The 19,729-nt window shown below is 51.5% G+C and overlaps 3 protein-coding genes across 5 annotated transcripts in view; 1 reads left to right on the top strand and 2 right to left on the bottom strand.

The window, feature by feature from the left end:
* ELMO3 (engulfment and cell motility 3) lies at positions 1–8,129 on the bottom strand. Of its 2 annotated transcripts, XM_086848209.1 has the most exons (20): positions 7,776–8,129; positions 7,664–7,704; positions 7,469–7,541; positions 7,345–7,395; positions 6,708–6,877; positions 5,794–5,893; positions 5,538–5,689; positions 5,378–5,456; positions 4,960–5,010; positions 4,477–4,599; positions 4,192–4,323; positions 3,819–3,923; positions 3,210–3,318; positions 2,861–2,997; positions 2,606–2,769; positions 2,364–2,476; positions 2,007–2,111; positions 1,595–1,671; positions 1,306–1,386; positions 1–1,142 (listed from the first exon to the last, which is right to left on the bottom strand). In XM_086848209.1, the coding sequence occupies exons 1-20, from the start codon at positions 7,851–7,853 to the stop codon at positions 930–932; spliced, it is 2,154 nt and encodes a 717-aa protein (XP_086704335.1). In that variant the 5' UTR covers positions 7,854–8,129; the 3' UTR covers positions 1–929. The 2 variants fall into 2 exon arrangements, with proteins under 2 accessions (XP_086704335.1, XP_086704336.1); XM_086848210.1 differs by lacking the exon at positions 3,210–3,318 and having other exon boundaries at positions 2,861–2,953.
* The window catches only part of E2F4 (E2F transcription factor 4), a 12,162-nt gene continuing 561 nt past the window's right edge, over positions 8,129–19,729 (bottom strand). Inside the window, exons 2-10 of one of the 2 annotated variants that reach the window (XM_086848215.1) lie at positions 18,184–18,293; positions 17,559–17,722; positions 17,029–17,070; positions 14,466–14,527; positions 14,055–14,340; positions 13,457–13,618; positions 12,298–12,345; positions 10,727–10,771; positions 8,129–10,405 (exon numbers count right to left, since the gene is read on the bottom strand). In XM_086848215.1, coding sequence (XP_086704341.1) covers positions 10,290–10,405; positions 10,727–10,771; positions 12,298–12,345; positions 13,457–13,618; positions 14,055–14,340; positions 14,466–14,527; positions 17,029–17,070; positions 17,559–17,722; positions 18,184–18,293 — 1,035 coding nt within the window. In that variant the 3' untranslated portion in view covers positions 8,129–10,289. The remainder of the gene's footprint in view (positions 10,406–10,726; positions 10,772–12,297; positions 12,346–13,456; positions 13,619–14,054; positions 14,341–14,465; positions 14,528–17,028; positions 17,071–17,558; positions 17,723–18,183; positions 18,294–19,729) is intronic. The other variant, XM_086848216.1, reaches the window with a different exon arrangement.
* EXOC3L1 (exocyst complex component 3 like 1) overlaps positions 12,982–19,729 on the top strand; it is a 16,981-nt gene continuing 10,233 nt past the window's right edge. The window contains exons 1-2 of the mRNA XM_086848203.1: positions 12,982–13,665; positions 15,184–15,274. The gene's annotated coding sequence lies outside the window, so the exon portion shown is untranslated. The remainder of the gene's footprint in view (positions 13,666–15,183; positions 15,275–19,729) is intronic.

Consider the following 19,729-nt stretch of genomic DNA (forward strand, 5'->3'; position numbering starts at 1 on the left):
TCCGAGTTCTCCACAAGTGTTTATTGTCCCAATACCCAGGAGACAGAGGCACGGTGGATCCCTGCAGACCTGTGGCTGTTAGCACAACACGCTTGGGAGAAGCTGCAGGCACGAGGAGGTGCAGGGCACTGGGGTGGGGGCTGTGGGGGCTGTGGGGCTGGGGAGGAGGTAGGTTGTCGTGGTGCAGTAGTGCAGCAGCATGGCTGAAGTGTGCAAGTATCCGCCCCAGGTGGGGAAGGCACCGCAACTGGCACGATGGGCAGACCAGAGTCTCCTCCTCACACCAGGCCCAGCTGAACGGTGCTGGGAAAAGATGGCTTGTACCCTAAACACCCCCATTCCAGGACAGGGCAGAGGGCTTGGCAAAAACAGCCTTCAGTGCAGGAGGGGCCTGTCAGGGCAGGCACGTAGTGCCCTGCAGATGCCATATGCTTGACAAACTTAATGGAAAGGTGTGTTCCATCCTTTTTCTAACCACTTTGTTGTCCAGAAAGGATCCCCTACACTGGTGGCGAAAGTGAGGCAGTGCAGATTCGTACCTTTGTAGTGTTACTCCCCCTCCAGCTATCCCAGGGCTGCCTGTATCTTTATTCCAGTCCACATCCTTGCCCTCTCTGCCCAAAGCCCGGCTGCAGTGTGGGGGAATTAGTGCCACCACACAGGGGTTTGACTTTCTATATGTCATGTCACCTCCCAGTGGCAGGGGGGCAGAGCAGCCAGGTCACCCGCCTTGAACAGAAGGCTAATGCTTGGTGGCTCATTCCCATGCTCTTGCAGGAGAGCAGGACACAGACAGGGAAGGGTGGGACACCCAAGCCCCCAGCCAGCACCTGGCCTGTCCCTTTGGGCCAGAGATGAGGGACAGAGCCTGGAGGGAGGGGCTTGATTTTGAGGGGTATAGAGGGTGGGGACAGGGCACAGGGAGGAACTCACTGCTCTGCATGGCTAAAGTCATAGCAGAAGTTTAAGTTGCTGGGGGGCTTTGGGATGGGAGGGGGGTCATCGGGAATGCTGATGTTCTCCAGGTCCAGGAGCCGCAGCTTGAGCTCCATGGACAGCAGAACATCGAGGTCTGTTTGTGTTCGCTCACTTGTCATCTCCTTGCCCAGCAGCACATTCAGCCCATCCGTCCAGAGGCAGAACTGGGGAAACAGAGCATGAGCATCTCTGGCACCAGCCCTGGGCAGCCAGCCTGCTGTGGCTTCCACTGCCCAGGGACACACACAGCTCACTCCCCTGACTGCTGTCCCCTGGCAGAGACATCTTGGGCGCTGTGTGCCACCCCAGCAGGCCCCTGGAGCTCACCTCGTACCGGGTGGGGGCAATGAAGTTGAGGCAGCATTCCTCCACATCGTGCACAATGGAGAAGGCCAGCTCCAGGACATCCTGCAGGGACAGCATAGTGGGTAGCTGGCTTCTCAGCTGGACTCCTCCCAGCCCTGGTAGGGTTCAGAGAAGGAGCTGCACCCAGCCTCCTCCTCTGCACTCCAGGAGAACCAAGAGGTCTCTGTCCATGAAACCATGCAACCTGCCACCATCCACCCACTCCCAAACCCCATCCCCAGCTGGACAGGATAGGGTGTGAGGTGCTGACCTTGTTCTGCTTCCCAGAGCTCTTTGTGTGTGGACACTCCTTCCCCACCAGCAGCATCTTCATGTCCGCCACAGGAACTGGGGCAAGTGTAGGAGCTATAAACTCCCTCTTCCCATTCTCCTCCCCCTCCTCCAGATCCCCCGTGCGCAGAACCCAGTACAACCCAAATGTGAGGACTCACAGCCATCCACAGCTTGGGCTGGGGGGCTCAAGCCACTCAGCACCCTTTGGGAAGCCAGTCTGCCCCAGCCTGAACTCCCACAGCTCCCAGTCCCACCATACCAGCAGACACTGGGACAGCCATGCAGCAGCCAAGCAGAGGGGCAACTCCCACATTAAGGCAGTCCTAACCTGGAGGTTATCAGAAGGCTCCCCTCCCTCCTTCCCACCCTCTCTTCCCTCCATCACCTACTTTTCTCTGGCAGGCTCTCGATGGGGGGAGACTGCACCCCCTCCTCCACGTCCCCATAGTGCAGCACTTTGTGGTTAGGGGACAGGCGGCAGAACCACAGCTTGTCTGCAGCAGAAGAGCCATGAGAAATTCTCAGCCTCCCCTTGCAGAGATGCCCTTCCCAAGGGGGATCGAGCTGCCTCCTTATCAGCACTCCCCATTCCTCCCAGCCCATGGGTTTAGCCCGTATCAGCTGTCCAGGGAGTTGGCATTCTATTCCCACAGATTAACTGGACTTCCCCGGTGGCAGCAGACATGGGAATAAGGCTCTGTCCCCCTGCCAAGCCCCCCACCCTGGAGCAGGGTTGTGGCACCCACCCTGCCTGCGGCGGCTGCTGATCTTGCGGAAGAGGGTTCCCTCACAGAGGTGCAGCAGGCGCTGCTGTCGGATCAGCTCCAGAAGCTCCGGCTTCAGCTTCTCCCGCAGTTCCCTGGGGTGAAAGCCAGCAGAAGAGGAGCACAGCGATTTCAAGAGGCACTCGCTGACCTCCCAGCCCGATAGCATTGTCCCTGCCTCAGGCCCCCATCACGGTCCCACTCCCTGCCCACAGCCCACTCACAGCACAGGCACAGCCAGTGTCTCCTCCTGGTGCAGCCGCTCCGTCTGCCGCAGCTTCAAGATCTCACTGTAATTCAGTGCATTCACTCTGGTCTTGAATAGCTCCAGGGATGTGGGCTTGAGGGACAGGATCCTGGTGATCTGCTCCCGCACCACCTGCATCACCTGCCAGGCCCAGCACATCAACTCTAGTTTGGTGACACTCCCCAAATCCCTGAATCTGTACTCCCATCCAGAGACTTTGTCATCCCCTCACCTTGTCAAAGTCCTCCTGGGTTGCTCTCATCTCCTTCCAGGTCTTGTTCACCAACTGGATGCAGATGCAGAATAGCTCTTCAAAGAAATGATCCTGCCCGAAGAACATAGGGTAAAAGGCCTGAGCCGTCTCCGAGCCTGTGGTGAGAAGGACAGATGAAGCCAGACTCCCAAGCTTTTCCAGGGGATTTCAATGTCCAGGGAAACCTGGGTATTTCCCAGCCCTACATCCCCTTCCCATGCTGTCAGCCATGCCAGAGCCTGGTGGCCACACAGATGTAGTCCCCCATCCTGGGAGCTTGTCCCCCAAGCAGCAGGGCAGGGAGGAGAACAAGCTTGGGCACACGTACACGGCTCTCCAATGTGCAGGATCTCGCAGAGGATGAGGGTGAGCTGGATGCTGCTTCGAGCAAAGGGACATTCGTGTTTGTCTTCCCGGCTGCTGTTCTCAAGGACAAACTGTAGAAGAGGGCCATAACCTCATGTTACATGGACTTGGAGGGCTGCCCCAATAGTGGGTGTCACACATGCCACACTCCTCCTAGTCAAGCTGTCCTGCCAAAGGGTGAAGCCATCGCTAACACAAGTGACCCACTCTTCCCAAAATCCAGCCCCAGCCTCCTCCTTCCCTTGTGGCAGTGTGGGAGCTGGTCACAGGCACTGCAGGTTGGAGCACAGCTCATGCCCTGCTGGTTTTGCCCAAACTGCCCCAGTTTGCGCAAGGCTTGGAAACCAAGCTGTAAGCAAACCCCTAAAAATTATGGGGACCCTTCAGAGGCACTGGCCTCAAATGGCTTCTCCTACCCACAAGAAGGACTTGTCTCCATCTGAAACAGAGCAACAATAGGACACTTGCCTGGGTGTGGCCAAAGACCCAGGATCACAAGGAGAGGAAAAGAAGGTAGAGATCCACCAGCACTTCTCCACCAGGGAGTTCCCTGGGACAGCACAGCACCTACCCTGCTGTAGGCATTAGGGGTGTTCCTGGCGAAATACACCATGTTGTCCAGGGCAAGGAGTCCTGGTGGGGCACGGTGGAGATCCTCTGCTGGGTTGCTGTTATTCTAGGAGGACACAAAGAATGCAACTTAGCAGCTGCTGCTTTGTTATTCAAGCAGCAGTGTCCTCCCAACACATCCATGGGGTGTGCCTTTCAGTCCCAGCAGCTCCACAGCACTCGCTCTTCAGGAGTGCTGAGGGAGCAGAAGGGAGGTACTGCATGGTCCATCAGCATCAACAGGGACACCAGGCTTAGGGGAGCCATCAGGAGGTGCCACCAAGGCCATGTAGTGGAGCCAGCTGGGGGCTTGGGGGGATGCAGGGTAAACACACCACGAAGCCCAGCTTGCGGAATTCCTTGGCACACAGGGATCGCCGGCGTTCGGTGCTGAAGGTGCCAGCAGGCACCTCGCTCTCCGACTCAAAAGCAGTTTGGCGCAGGGAGTGGAGGAGATCCCGCTGTTCCTGGAGGGGGAGTGGAGAGGAGGGGATGCCAGTGAGCCCCACAGAAGCAGGTTCTCCCAGGCAAACCCAAATGTGTTGGGTTCACCCAAATGTGAACTACTTCCACAGGTGGAAGAGACCAGGTCCAGACTTGCAAGGAGAGTACTCCCAGACCTGTGAGTAGGGATCCATGGACATTTTCATGCGATGCTCGCACAGGTTGAGGCTGACAGACTGCAGCACGTAAAGATAATGGGCCATCTCATCCCCCAGTGGCTCGGAGCTGTGGATAATGTTCTACAGGAGATCATGAGACAGAAGGTTCCCCCATGCTGTTGCTTCCAGTCCAAGCACAGGACCCAACAGCCAAATCTCAGCAGGTCCTGCTGCTCAAAGGAGTGTTGGGAAGTGGGAAACTCCCCTTGGGGTTGGGCAAGATCTGTGTGCACTGAACTTCAGGCAGATGGGGGTGCAACCCTGGGCACGTGGGTGCCAGCAGAGCAGCACCCATAGGCATTCCCAAGGATGGGGTATGGGGCACACAGGCAACCCAGCCAAGCACCATCACCAAAGATTGGGGCCCAGGGGGCAGGGTCTGGGGAGAAAGGACAGAGAATGAAACACAGAGCAGATCCTTGCACAACCCCAGCTCCTCACCTTGTGGATAAACTGCCTGATGTTCTTCTCCCTCAGGTAGTCCATCATGTCCTAGGGAAAAAAAAGACTGTGAGATATTCCCCAGCTCAGCACACCACCATTTCCTCCCCCAAAAAGAAGGAGGCAGAGTTAGGACACAGACTTTAAACATCTCTGGGCACTTCCTGCATCCCTGCCATCCCAAAGAGTACAAACCCCACAGCAGAGGACCCAGCTGCCCAAGGAGGGCCCACCCTGAGAGCTCAGATGTGCCAGGGGCTGGGTCATCACAATCACTGTGCCACCACCAAATGTGATTCTTCTGTCATTTGAGACAAGAAGTCCTGACAGCTGAGGGTTCTCAGCAGAGCACCCTGGTGTCAGAGGCACTGTGGTGCCTGACTCTGCAATGCCACCACTCTGCCATGGTGCTCCTCACCCGCCGCTCGGCGTCGGTCGCGCTCAGCAGCAGCGCAATGAGCAGAGCCATCGCCTTCAGCTGCAGCTGGGCATTTGTCCTGTGGGAGGAAGAGCAGGAAGATGTGAGAGTCACCAGCTCTGAGGATGGGGGAAAATGGTGCTCTGGGTTCTCCACTTACGCCTGCAGGTGGGTGAGAAGACGGTCCAATGTCACTTCTTTTTTGACCACCTCAAAGAGGAGGCGACTGGTAGGCACCATATTCTCCAAGATAGACAAGGAGAGCTGCTGGATAGATGCATCCACTGCATTCATGTTGACATAACTCACTATCTATGAGACACAAAACCATCTGTCAATGGCAGGCTGAGCCTGAAGCACAGGGATAACAAAGAATCCCACAGGCACGAACTGTGGACATTGTAGAAAACTCTTACCTTCTTGATGAAGACTGTACTAAGATTTTCCCAGGAAACAAAATCATGCTCCATCAGCTCTGTGAAGGCTTTGAGGGTGTGAGCCAGCATCTCCCCTGCACTGGAGGGACAGATGAACAAATACAGTGAGGATGGCTCCAGACACCCCACTCCCATCCTACAGTGGTGTCTCTGCAGTTGAACATTGGTGGGCATGTTAGAAACAGCTAGAGAAAAGAGCAGTGAGCAGGAGAAAGGAAAGAGACTGTTGGGTAAGAAAACAGACTCTCACTTAGTCATTCCAGGAACTTGACTTCCCCAGGAAGTCAAGGCAGGAGAAGTTCAGTAGTTGGAAAGCTCCATCACCATGGTACAAAGATCATTGAAGACAAGCTCTTGGGAAAGTTGAACCACTCCACATCCCTCCCTCTACTTCCAAGAAACATGTGCTGCATTGCTTGATTTCACGTTCTCTGTGTGACAGGAGCTCAGAGGAACTGCACCATCGGATCCTCAAAGAGTCAAGCAGGCAGTGGTATTTTGGCAACCAGGGTTTTCTCAAGCTACCTGCAGATCTCTTGCAGCTAAAACCTCAGGGCAGAGGGATCATTCAAGGTGGCAGGAATGGGGAGCAGCACTGGAGGCCAAGATGATCACAGGAGGTTTCCTGGTAGCAAACCCCATGAGGCCACAGATAACCCAGCCAGAGAAGGGATGGAAGGTTCAAGTCTGGGCACATTCACAAGCAGTCAGGACTGCATCTCTGTGGGGACCTTCCCCTGGCTGCCAGCGTGCAGGGACACAGCCAGAGTACAGGCATCAACAAGTCAGGGAATAAAAGAGTCCACTCCAACACCCAACTTGGAGCTCATTCAGCATTAACAAGGGAGAAGAAAAGTCAAGGACTGCAGGGAAAGTCCTGTCCTGATACTCACTCATTCCCTTCCTCCACAATAGAGTAGATTTGCTTCAAGCCATTCCTGCTGATGAACTCTTGAGCAAAGGTAACATCCTGGGAGAGGCTTGCAAGCTTTTTTAGTGAGTCAGTCTTCACATCCACATTCTTGCTCTGGATCCCGATATACAAACGCTCTGCTTCTTGGTCCTACCAGGAAGGAAAGAATCAAGCCAAAGGGGCTCATCAAAAGACAGTTAAAAGCTTGAAGGTGGCTGTAAGAGCTGAAGTGCAAGTTTTGGAAGGAGTCTCAAGCTAGAGCAGCCCCAGTAAGGAGCTGGACCAATAAACAGAGCCACCAGAGCAGAGACCAGGTGGAGTTGAGGATGGAGGTCAAACTGGCATGACACCAAGAACACTTGATGAATTGGCCCCCGCGTCCAAAGCATTTCAAGATGATTTAGTTTCTCTTCAAACTCCCCCAAGCTCTGCTGAGGGAAGATGAAAGCTGAGACATGTCTCCTGCCTGTGTTATTTCTGCTGGGTCTGAGGCACAGAGAAGAGCCATCATGAGCTCAAGTCATGGAGGCAATCAGAGGCAGAGTGCTCGGAGCACCCCACTGCAGGGGCACGGAGCACCAGAGCGGAGGAGGAGACAGGGGGGCAGAGGGATGTACCGGGGAGGTGGTCAGCCGTAAAATGCTCCCGTTCTTAATGTCCCTGCGGTTCTGTAAGGAGAAAAGGAGCCAGTGAGCCGGTGCGCGCCGCAGCGGCGGGGCCGGGGGCTGAGGGGTGTCTCACCGACTCGGTGATGTAGGTCTGCCGCCCGTCCGCGTACTGCAGGGCGTAGCGCTCGGCGTTGGGCAGGCTCCACCTGCGGCCACGGGCGGCCGGTCACAGCCCCGTTGGGCTGGTGCCGGCAGCCAGCGGGTCACCGCAGCCCGCTCATGGGCTGTCACGACCTGTCACGGCGCGGTGGCAGGCAGCGGTACTCACGCATCACAGACGTCCTTGAGCACTGAGGCGAGCGGCTTGGTCTGCGAGAGGGAGGCCGGCCGTGAGCTGGGGTGGGGGGCCCGGGGAGGGGTGCGGGAGTGCCGGGCAGTACCTGCTGGAGCTCGATGAGCTGCGGGATGGCTCCCACCATCTGGATGGCGATCTTCACCACGTCCTTGGGCGGCGGCATGGCTCCCGCGGCGGCTCCGCACCGCCGGCAGTTCCGGGTTGTTGCCGCCGCCGCCGCCTCCCCTCACGAAGGGCCCGGCCGCCGCACCGAGGCCTTGTGCCACCACCCCAGCCCCGGGCAGGCCCGGCCCCCTCACCTGAGCTGACGCGGGTGTGGCAGGACCCACCTCCGGCAGCAGGACAGGGCCTCCTGCTGGGAAAGGGCCCGGCACCCCGCTTTCCAGGGAACCCCATCCCCCGGGCTAGCGCACAGAGGAGGCACAGGCTGCGGCAAGGTGAGAAACTCTGGAAAGTTTTTGTTTATTCACGTCAGAGAACACTCTGTACAAATATGACAGGCAATTTTCTTCCCTTGAAAAAAAAAAAAAAAAAAAAAGTATAAAAATAATCTTTATATATGAATCAAAAGTTCATTTGCAACTGCAAATTTTTCTCTAGGTATCCTTTTCGGGAGGTCATCTAACTGGTGGTGGACATGAACACTGGGAAGGAGGGCGAGGGCCAAGCAGCACATGAAGAGCTGGAGCTACCCCAAAGCCACGGAGCCTCGTTAACACACAGGACCGAGGGACTCCGGTCAGCTTCCAGGTGAAGGGGGGAAGGTTCAGGGACTGGCTGCATGCAGGCTGGAAGTTCACCCCCCAGAGGGGTCTCACACCTCAGCTGTCTTGCCAGCAGCAGCTGCCTGATGCCAAACTAGTGTCCCATTGCTCCTCCCGAGTTCTTCGTGCTTTGCCCAAAGAGGCTGCCAGTGCTTTGTTACTGCAGAAACAAACAGTCCTTGTGGAGGAGTCCCACGCAGAGTGAGAGGGCCTGAGGAGCCACTCCAGGGACACAGGTCCCAAGCACATACTCTTCTTAGCTCTGAAGGCTCTTCATACTTTACATCCCTTAGTGCTGGTGCTGTAGCTGGTTGTGTGTGTCACAGGCAGTGAGCAGCTATGCAGAGAAATTAAACATCAGCTATTTAAGTGGATGGCTGGAAGCTCCCTCTCTGCAGCAGCCAGCCATGGCCTGGCCTGGCTCTCTGTTTAGCAGTTTGCAGAGCAGGAAAGGCAGGACAGCTGCTTCCACTGTGGTGGCAGGAAGATGTGCAGAACTAAAGACACTCACAGGATCTGACCAAAACCCAAAGTTGGGGCTTGCAAAATACAACACAAATCCATCAGGACATTTTCACTCCAATTAAACTGCACAAGGTCCCAGCCTGGTACCAGCTGATGATCCTAAAGAACCCAACAGCAGACCTTCTGTTACAAAGCAATGAAGAAAATCTTGCAGAAAAATGATGCAGAGAAAGCACACATTAAGTAAAGACCTGCCACAGGATCAGGAACTGGGAGTGGGTATGGGCACTAAGGGAGAAAATTCAAATATACAGAAAACCTGATCCTGAGAGAAAAAGGGATTAAAAAAAAAAGCTCTCTATTTTGACAACACCTACATAACCTGTCACAGCAAATACTACCAAATTGTAACTGCTTGGTCACCTTTCAGACAGTTGCAGGTTCAAGTGCAATGGCTGGAAAAACCCAGCTATTTGCAAATATGAGGAGGCTCTGATGTCCCTAGGGTACCTTTCAGGCACCACCTGGAGCAGTCTTATCCTTTCAAACATCTCTTCAGTCAGGCAAAACCAAAAATTAAAAACAAAACCATACTGGCACCTCTGCTTTAGCCCTGTAATAACAGCACAGCTGCTGGACAAGGAGCTGGAGCCCCTGGGGTTGTCCATCAGCAGACTGGTAAAAGCAGGTCCAACATTCCTGCTGATCTACCAACAGGGAAAGGCTCCTGGGTCCTACAGGGAACACTCAGTTCCTGAATCCCACTAGGAGGCACAGCTGGCTAAAAAAAAGTGCTTTTTGTAAAACATACTAACTTGGTCTGAAGTCACTGAAAGAAATAGACACTTTGGTGCCATATTTTTTTTCCTTTTGATGCCTTTTGGAAATAAAACTACCCCAATCCGAAACACTAACACAAAAATGTAACTAACAACCTCTGGGCTTGTGAACTGACCATGGTTTTGGGGCTCCTTGTAGCAGCTGGTACCTAGGAGGTGCAAAGTGCCTCTGGGAGTGCAGGAAAAACCAAGGCATGCAGATTGGAGGAAGCTCAGAGAGGCACGTGGGAAAACTCTGCAGGTGAACTGGGAACACTCAAAACACAGACCCTTTGATGTGAGGCCCAGGATCCAGTGGAGAGATGCAGGGGGAAAGCTGCATGTGCATGTTGCACGTGCACCAAAGGAAGAAGCAAACGACTGGGAGGCTCCCAGCCTGCAAGTCCACATCTCTTGGTTCTGAGTCCATTTGAGAGCATCTCTGAATTACTCAGCCATCGAGCTCTAGCACAAAAGGAATCCAAAAATAGACACTTTCCAAAGAGTTACAAAACAGTCCGTGTTTGTGGGGCTCACAGCCGCACCGAGAAGTCAGAGGTTGAGGACAGGCACATCAAAGAGGTCACAGACACCTTCACTCTCATCCAGGTTATAGATGTAGTCGTGATCTCCAGGTGGAGGAGAGAGGCGGAGCAAGGGAGCAAACACTGGGGAAAGAGAAGCCCAGGGTTGGTTACAAAACTCAGCATTTCCACCCCAGCTGAGAGCTGCCAATGGCACTGAGCAGCGCAGCCATCTCATAGGAACAGTCTGTGAGGTTGCTTCAGTCAGCCTCACAGAACTGAAGAGACTCCTGGCTCTCACACCTCTCTCAGGGACTGGCAGGACAGCAAGAACTGAGACTGTGTCCAGAGCCCAGAAAAGATGAGGGCGAGTCTGCAGTCACAAGGCTGCCAGCTGGGTAAAGTTACACAGCATGGTCCTCCTCCCAGGAAGGCCACACCATGACAGGAGACTCTGAGACTCACCTTCAGATGACATCAGCTCTTCCAGCAGCTCAGAGTTCACACATTCTGGGGAAGAGACAAGCATGGCAGCAAAACAGTCTGCTCTCTTGGTCTGCTCCTGGGTAGTTCCCCACTTTCCCCACCCTTGTTATCCCTTCTCTGGCTAAGGCACAACATGTGCAGCAGGCAGTGAAAGGAAGCTTGTGCTTAAAAGAGATAAAACCATGTAGTAAAAGTAATTCCAGCACAAAACACTATGGGAGAACTCCAACTCCTGTGGCTTAGACTGCACAGCCTTAAAGCAGCTGCCAGCGCCAGGGCAACATTACTGGGATCACACAGGGATGAGAGAGGCTGCATGGAGTGTGCTGCTAGGACTGTCCCTCTGAGCTCTGCAATGCTGCTCTCTTCCAGTCCTGAGTTTTGCCTCTGTAGCTGTTAAGCCTGTTTTGCCCTTTGCTCCTGGATTTTTTATCTTCCCCCTCCAAACTGGGAAGAATACCCCATAAAACCACGTACTTTACCATAGACAGCAAACATCTCCTTTACAATAGCATCCACATAGTGGCACAGCAGAGTTATTTTGAGTAAGTTAGATCTTCTACATGGTTGGGGCTTTGCAGCAGTTTATATCTCAAACTTAACTCTTCAGATGTACTTAGACATCATCAAGACTTCATCCACTATCTGCAGCTGAGGTGCTGGGCAAGGAGGAAGGATGTTCTCCAAACTGACTGTGGAGCACAGGGCTAAGAGCACACAGATTGGAGACTGAAACGTGTCTGTGTTTGGGTCTGTGGAGATTTTTACCCAAAGGCAGCATCTTCACAAAGCATCTGCTAGAGCAGGGAACTAGGGACAGCTGTTGTACATCTCCTGAGACCACCACTGAAGTGCTGAGGTGTACTTGGTCCTGCCTGGCTGTAGGGCTAAAAGTATTCTGCCAGCACTGAAGAGAAATAAATGTACTGATAAAAAGTTTCCCAGTTTAGGTTTATGTCAGACCAAATTCCTTCATCTCTTCTGCCCTTAACCCAGAGTCTGTCCCACCATTAGGCAGCAACCCAGACATTCCTTCAGCAGAGTCAGAACTCCAAACACAAGTGACAGCATCTCCCTCCCCTACTGCTCCAAAATTACCAGCTCTTCCACCACCACCACTGAGAAGTATTTTGAAGAGAGAACACCATCTCCCCAGATTATTTGCTTGGACTAGCCTTGGGCAGCTAAAGCTGAAACAAGACTTAGCAGGGATTTTTCTTTTCCATACTGCTGACAAGCTGAAGGAGTAGCATGGGAAGGCTGAACACGGATTAGCATCAGCATGGGGACAGGAAAGCCCTTGCTGGTTTGCACTGCAGGCAAGATCTAACAGAGGTTGCTGGAAACATGGAGACAGAAAAATACAGAAACCAGTAATTTTAAGAGTGCCTAACTACTCTTTAGTAGAGGGCCAGCAGCCACCAATGACCACAAGCACCTTACAAAACCACATCCACAAAATAATCCAAAAGGGAGCGAATCAAACAAATTGTCCCTTTTCTGTGGATAGATGGGCACAGAAAAAAGCTGTGGTCAGGGAATGAACGTACCTCTCATTGGATCAAACATCTCTGACAGCTCTTTGGGAAGTTCCAGTACTGCAAATACAACAAACCAGATGGTTTGGATCATTACATGAAGAGTCTGAAATGCTTTACAGCAGAATCACCCACAAACCTACTGTGCTCCTTACACACACAAATCATCCAGAAATTCTGTTCCCACACTCCATGTCAGGTATTTATGCTGCAATGACAAGCAACAAAACACTTGAGCTCCACTACTTCAAAATAAATTTGTAGGAGCCCTGGGACATGAACATATTATCACAATCAGCAGCTGTGTCTGTAAACCTCACCCAGTACACTGCCTTGATTACCTTTTGTGGGATGAGGACATGCCTTTGGAGAGGCACAGAGATAAGATATATGCACATTCAAGGCCTAATTCCACAATCAAGATGACTCCAGACAGACAGCTCATGCTTCTCTGAGACACACCAGCAGCAGAAGTGTGAAAGGAGCACTGTGTGAGCTACGTTTGACTAAGATTTCTTCTAACCATAACCTAACCTCAGGTGTTTCTGCAGGGAAGTTTGGCTTCAAAACATTCCAGCAGTGTGGCTTAACTAGAGGATGCTTTCTCTCCTTGAGCCAGCCTGCCATTTCCTGACATAAAGCTCCAGGATTCCTTTTTCAAAGCACATCAAGGAGCTCCCCAAATACATACTGCAAGGTTACTAAGAACACAAGATCACTATAGACAGATGAAGTATTCCTGAGCAAAGGAGGAAAAAGGAGACAAGAGCTGTCCTAATACAGAAAATTTTCTGAGTTACAAAGGTGCTCTCAGTGGTGGCTGAAAATTCTATAGCTACTTGTAGTCTCAAAAATAGGACCTTACTCTACAGAAGGGATTGGAAGGGAATAACCCTACATGTAACAGCAGAGACGTGTGTCATGCAGGTGTCCCTTGCAGATTTTCTAGTACTGATGTCACAGAAAGCAGCAGGACACTAGACAAGAGACAGTCACCTTGTCACCATGTTTCCTGGCAGCCTCACAGGGAAATGCCTACTCATCCTTTGCAGACCCTGGCTGACAGCAAAGGCAGAATGGAGTTCAGCTCCTTCCTCCAGGCCCAGCAGCCTTTCCCTCACTCCCAGCAGCAGGATTTTGGAGCAACACAAGAAACAAGCAGCATACTCACCTCCTGTGGGATCAGGCTTGATGGGCTCAAAGGAGGTAGAGGTGCTGGGCAGGACAGAGCTGCTGTCCAGTGAGGCTGAGGACTGCAGCAGCTGCGTGTCCAACGCTGCCGGCTGGCCCTCAAAGTCACCGCTGCCCTTGGACTCTGCTGCTGGGACATCCTCTGGGAACAGCCACAGACACACCCAGGAATGTCATCTCCCACCCAAGGTAACCCCAAGGCAGTTGTGGCACAGACTCAGCCCTCACTGGCAGTGCTGGTCAGGCAGCTGCCCTGGGAAAAGCTTTCCTGCTTTCCTCCAGGTCCTCCATATTTGGACATATTTCCTGCTGCTCAGTGAGCCCGCATGACCAGCTTCTCCCCTGCAGGTGTTCCTATAGGCTGGCACTACCTGCTGAAGCCAAGTGCCTGATCCCCCTGAGTACAGCCAGTCCCACTAACCAAAGCCAAAGGAAGGGCAGCAGCAAAGGCAGTGACGTCCCTTTGCCAGGAGCTCTCAACACTGCACACACGGCAGTGCCAGCCCCAACAGAGCCCAGGAATGTACCCTCCTCTAGCAGCCACCAGCCCACTTCTGCCTCCTGTGGCTTCCTCTCACCTGTGCCTGCATTTTTCTGCGTGGGAGGGCCATGGTCCTGAGTGCTGGTGGGTGTTGGTGTGGAGGGCTGGGTGCTGCTGGGAACGGAGGCCTCCTGGAAGTGGGCGAGCGGTGGGATTTGCGGTTTTGAGGGTGCAGCTGCCTGGCACTGAATGAGGTCTTCAGGGGGAGGGACAGGGAGTACAACAGGAGGAGAGCTCCAAGTATCTTTGTTCACTAGGAGAACATCAATGGGACCACTTGTGCTCTTCAGGTGGATCTGGTATTTCTTCTGTCCATTTAGGTCCTGAAAAAAATCAAAAGCAAAAGGCATACATTAAAAAGCGTTTTCAAACAGCACATCAGTTCTCCACAGGCAAAGCATACACACACACAGAGCTCCTGCACTCTGCCCATGAATTTAACACTCACCTCAGGGACAGGAACCTCCAAACGTGTGCCGGATGGGGCTCGAATCACGAGGAGGGTGTCTCCTGTGGAAACAGAACTAGTCAGGGCTCCTGGGCACAAGCTGTTCTGATGTTAATTAAGCACTGATGAAGAGCCCTTACTCAACCCTGCCACCTGCAAAGCTTCTCTCACTGCAACCCTGAAGTTTTTTAGCAGTGTCCTTATCAAGACTAATCTCTCTTTTCCTCAGAAGAACATCTCTGAATTCTAAGGGAAGTATCCTTAATTCTGCTGTCACAAACTTTTAGATGTGAATTAGAAACAGAAGAGCTGCACTGACAGCAGAGAGATGGGGTTGAACCAGGCTCAGAGCCAGGCTGCCAACCTCAGGCTGGTGTCCCAACACCTGAAACCAACATTCCCCAGACTCTACTGGCCAGATCTGCCTTAGTTGTACTGGACCCTCCACACAGCCCAGCACATGTGGGGCTGGAAGCATGCTTCCTTTCCCAGTTCTGCACCTCCTTAAGACTTGCACCCTAATAACAGTCACAGGCAAACAGCTCCCAGCCTGTATCTGGGTTTAGAGAAACATGAACAGAGAAATACCAGATCTGTGAACATCTGACATATTTAGATCAAGCAGCTTGCAGCTTTCACTTTGAATGTTTAAGATTTAGTGTGGTTAATAATCATATTTCCCCAGTATTCTGATTAAGCTTCACTTGGTAATTAACAGAGAAGATCCCCAGAGGGATAAGAGAGAGTGGACAGCAGAGAAGCACATCCCTTAATTTCAGACAGGCAATCAAGAGTCAGATCAGCAAAAGGTAAAGGGATTAAAAATAACATAGGATTTGTCAATTGGATGGGACTTGTTTAACAAATCTACACTTTAAAAATGCATAATAAAGCTCAAAGACACCAGCTCAAGCTGTAAGACCTGTTTGTTTCAAAGACAGGTGCTGGGTTTGTATCACCTTTGATAAATATGTCCCAAATACTTGTACAAAACAGCACCCAGTAGGTTTCTACTTCCTTTTTGAATCTGCAAGCACAAAATGCATCACAGCAACAGATGGGGAAATTATGTTTCCCGGTCACTAAAAAGTGACATATTCTTACTTGTCCTCTTTCTTTTTTTAATTAATCGCTATTTGACAAGAGTCCAAGAGTGGAAACCTTGGGGCAAGCAGGTTCAATAGTAGTCAATTAAAAAAACAGGTGCTGAAATTCAGCATGCACCACAGTTTGAGAATGCAAGAGGTCCACCAAAGAACCTCTGTAAAGATGAGGTGTTTAGGAGAGGAAAAAGAGTCATGTAAGGCATATTCTTACATGAAAACTGGACAGGCAATGGAAAACCATGGATGAAGCCTCCATTCTAGAGGGAACTGACACCTACCCTCAGTAAGATCTAATCTCTGACCTCAGACACAAACCGGTTTACAAAAACCAGGTGCGATGAAATGCAAAACACTCAGCCAGCCAAGCAATGAGCTGTCTGCTGGTCTCCAGCAAACTCTTCCAGACTGTTATGAGCGATCTGGCCCCCAGCACTGTCAAACTGAAAACACAATCCCTGCCCCCAAAAATGCAGTTTCAACCAGAAGAAACAGTAAAGACAAGAGGGTGGTGATGCAGCCGCTACACCAGCAGGAGCTTGGTGAACAAGGAAAGCACAAAGGCAGAGATAGCAAACAGAGGAGCTGATGAAGTGCAGGGTGAGAAAAGTGCTTGGAGGAGATGAAGAGAGCCAGACACAGGTGAGATTATGCATGGCTGGAGACAGCCAGGATAAACAGCTTCAATCTCTGCAGCAACCAAGCAGATGCAGTTTGCCAGGTCAGGACAGGTCAGGCACCCACTGAAGCAGAAAGGAGCTGTGACTTTGCACCACTACAGCTGGGAAGAGCAGTTCACATACTGAGGCTGCCCCACTGCATGCTGGCCACCAGGCATTAATCTGGTCTTATATCTATCATTAGAATTGGCAACAGAAGAAACAAAGACTCCTGTGGGTTTTCTTCACTTTTGCCCAGAGATAGAACATAGGACTTTTGATACAGGCCACCCCCAACTTTAGGAATGAAGGGAGTGAGGACAGAGCAAGTGGTGCATTCCCTTCTGTCCTCCACTGTCTCCTTCTTGCATTCTTGTTGGCAGGAGAAATGATGTAGCTGAGGGAACACTTTTAATACTATTTCCCTGCTTACACCATGATTTCTACTGTGCAATAAAATTCGTTTCTTGACATTAGAACATTGCCCACCCAAGCCCTTAAAATTAAGGGCTTCTAACATAACACACATACACCCACAGAGTGAAACCCAGCAAGAACACTTCCTTAGGAGCAGCATCCCTACTTCTTTAAGCACAAGTAAAAAATATGGCCTGTCCACTCTAATGGAGACATGAAAACTACAACACAGTGGTACACAAACCCAGAACAGCATCAAAGCTGTCATTACATTTCACTTTATGCTGTTGGGCTGCCCACTCTTTCTTGGAGAAAAGAGAGCAGCTGGGACAGACTGACAGGTCTGCAGCATCACATCTTTACAATGGAGCACTATTTCCTCACCTGTGAAGCACTTGCAGATATCTTCATGTGTCACATATGCTAATGTTCCCAAGGTTAAGGAGAAAGGCTGCAGCTTCCTGCACAGACAGAGAGCTCAAAGGGCACCTGGTGTTTCCTTCCTGAGCACATGGAACACCACTGTCAGAAGACTCTCCATGCCACACTCTGAAGTGGTCTGCAGGTGAGGTCTGCAAGCTCCATGACTGAAAGAGCTGACATCCTGACATAGTTAAGCCACAAGAGCTACTCTGCACTCAAGAAAGTGCCACCTGTGACTCAGAAACAAGCACTTCTCTCACTGTGGTAAACATTACTGCGTTTTTTATTTCCAAAAGCCAGAGGAGAAGCTGTATGCAGAGAAAAGCAGGTCTCCAGGCTGGACAGTTACCCTAATTTCAAACCAAGGTGGTGCCTTTCTTTTTTGACCCTTTCAGTGCAGCTTCTCCAGCAGCAACACCAAGCCCTCAGGTCTCTGCTTCCCAGCCCAGCAAGTGAACACAGAGACAGAGCCATCAGTTCACACAAAGGATATCGACTGTTCTGCATGTCTTCTGTAACATTTTTGATGCTCTGTTGAACCCACATCTTCTGCTGCTCCAGCTCCTGTTCCCGCTGCTCCAGGTCCTCAATGTCTGCCTTCAACTCGATCAGTTTGTGAGCTATTTCACGTGTGTTGCAGCCAGGACCCACCCCCCTGAGTAAAGCAAAAATGGGTGAAATGTATCAGCCTCTGGAAGCACCCAGACCAACCCCAACCTCTCTGCCAGCCTCTTATTCCCACCTGTGTCAAACATCAATGCCAGATTGCCTGGAAAGCCATGTCTGTGTACCTGCTCTAGATCCCCACCTCCCAGCACAGCAATGTTTGGTACATCTTTCTACTTCCCACAGTCTAGCAGGACTCTTCCCCACCTCCAGTGCCATGACAGGCATATTTTCTAGCCCAAGGCAGTGCAAATATTTAATTTGTACCAAAATAACCTTTGCTATAAGAGAGACACCATACATACTTCAGCTTTCCTCAGCCCAGCTGGGAGAGGCAAGAGCATGGACCACCGAGAAACCTCTCTCTGCACAGGGCATTTTAATCCCCCTGTCACTTAAACCTGCACTAGAAGGGACCTGTGAATGATTTAGACCATCTCTGCCACTCACTTCCACTGGATACTGTTCTTAGACTTCTTCTCAATCAACCCGATGCCTTCCAGGACATTTGTGATATCGTAGATCCGTCGCTTCTGTCGCACAGCCAAGGTATCTGCAGCCTGAAAAAGGTTAAGGTACTTAATTCCAAACTCTCAGTCATGTTTAGCTCCTTTCTGCCTGTCAGATTAACTCCTGGCCAAGTACTTTGCTCTCCACTCCGTAGCTCTCCCATTCCAGCGCTTCAAGTTACACAGACACGTTCTTGATCTCATGACCATGAGAAGAAGTCACTCATTCTTCTTTTTTTCTTTCCCCACAGCCTCCCCACTAAACACACACCAAATTCCAGCAATCCTGCTGGCAGTGGATCCAAAAATCACCATTCTACAATAGCAAAGCAATACTAGAAAACAGTGGTTCAGCAGCCTAAAAATCCATCTCTCCCTCAGGGTAGAGATGGAGATGGGAACGGGAATGCTGAGAGCTGTCTGTACAACACTCCAGTGAAATCAACATTCATAAAGACTTTTCTAAAGCTGATCTGATGCCACATGACAAAGAATCAGTATCTCTTCAAGAGATTTCTCTGTTTGAAAGACATGATTCCAGAAGGAGAGTAAACATGAGCAACCCTGGGGCTTCCCTGCCTTGCTCACACGACCCTTTTCCCCTCAGGTTTCAGGACTCGAGGAATGGCACTGTTTCCACTACCACATGGCAACCTAGCACCAGCAAGAGTTAACGTGTGCACAGCCAGGACCAACAATGTCTGTGGTAGTGCAGACAGAGCAGATCAACACAAGAACCATGTCCTTGTCACCCGCCAGTGACAGGCTGAGATTTTGGAGACCCTACACCACACAATTACACAAATCACACTAACCAACATGAACCCACTTAATGGACATTTGAAGCAAAAAGATATTGTCAAATCCAAAGAGAAAACAATTTGGCACAGGCATGGAGCCAGGAAACTCCTGCATTCTTGGGGCTTTCTGGCACTTGTCCGTCTCACACATGTGCCCACATAAGAGGTGCTCATATAAACCACAGCAAAGGAACTTCCCCTACAGGAAAGGTCAGAGATTAAGAACTGTACATGGCACAGTGTTACTTCCTGTAGGTGAAGATCTTGAAAATACAGAAGCAAGATGCATTCACAGAGCATTTCTCCAGTGCCTAAAGGCATCGGGGACAACCTCTGGCAGGTGTTTCTGACCACACTCCCCCTCCTGGTGTGTGCCGGGAGGGTTAAGTGCTGTACGGACAGTTTCTATAGCTATGTGTTTCTGTAGATGTCTGAGGCTGTGCAGGGCCGGATCATTATGGTGCCAGTGATAAGTGCAGGGCAAGAACACAGATGAGAATAAGATGGTCAAATGCGTCTGCAACTGAAGCACACAAACACCTGCAATGTCTGGCAAGGTCCTGGGGAAAGAAGAATGCCTAGGAAGACCCGATGGAGGGGAGAGAAGGGCAGGAGGGCGGCCAATGCAGAGCCCTCTGTGCTCTGTGCAGCTCTGCCACACCCCCAGGGACCCCGCTTTCCGAGCAC

Source organism: Cyanistes caeruleus, chromosome 12, assembly GCF_971803275.1.
Source record: "Cyanistes caeruleus chromosome 12, bCyaCae1.hap1.1, whole genome shotgun sequence".
NCBI lineage: Eukaryota > Metazoa > Chordata > Aves > Passeriformes > Paridae > Cyanistes > Cyanistes caeruleus.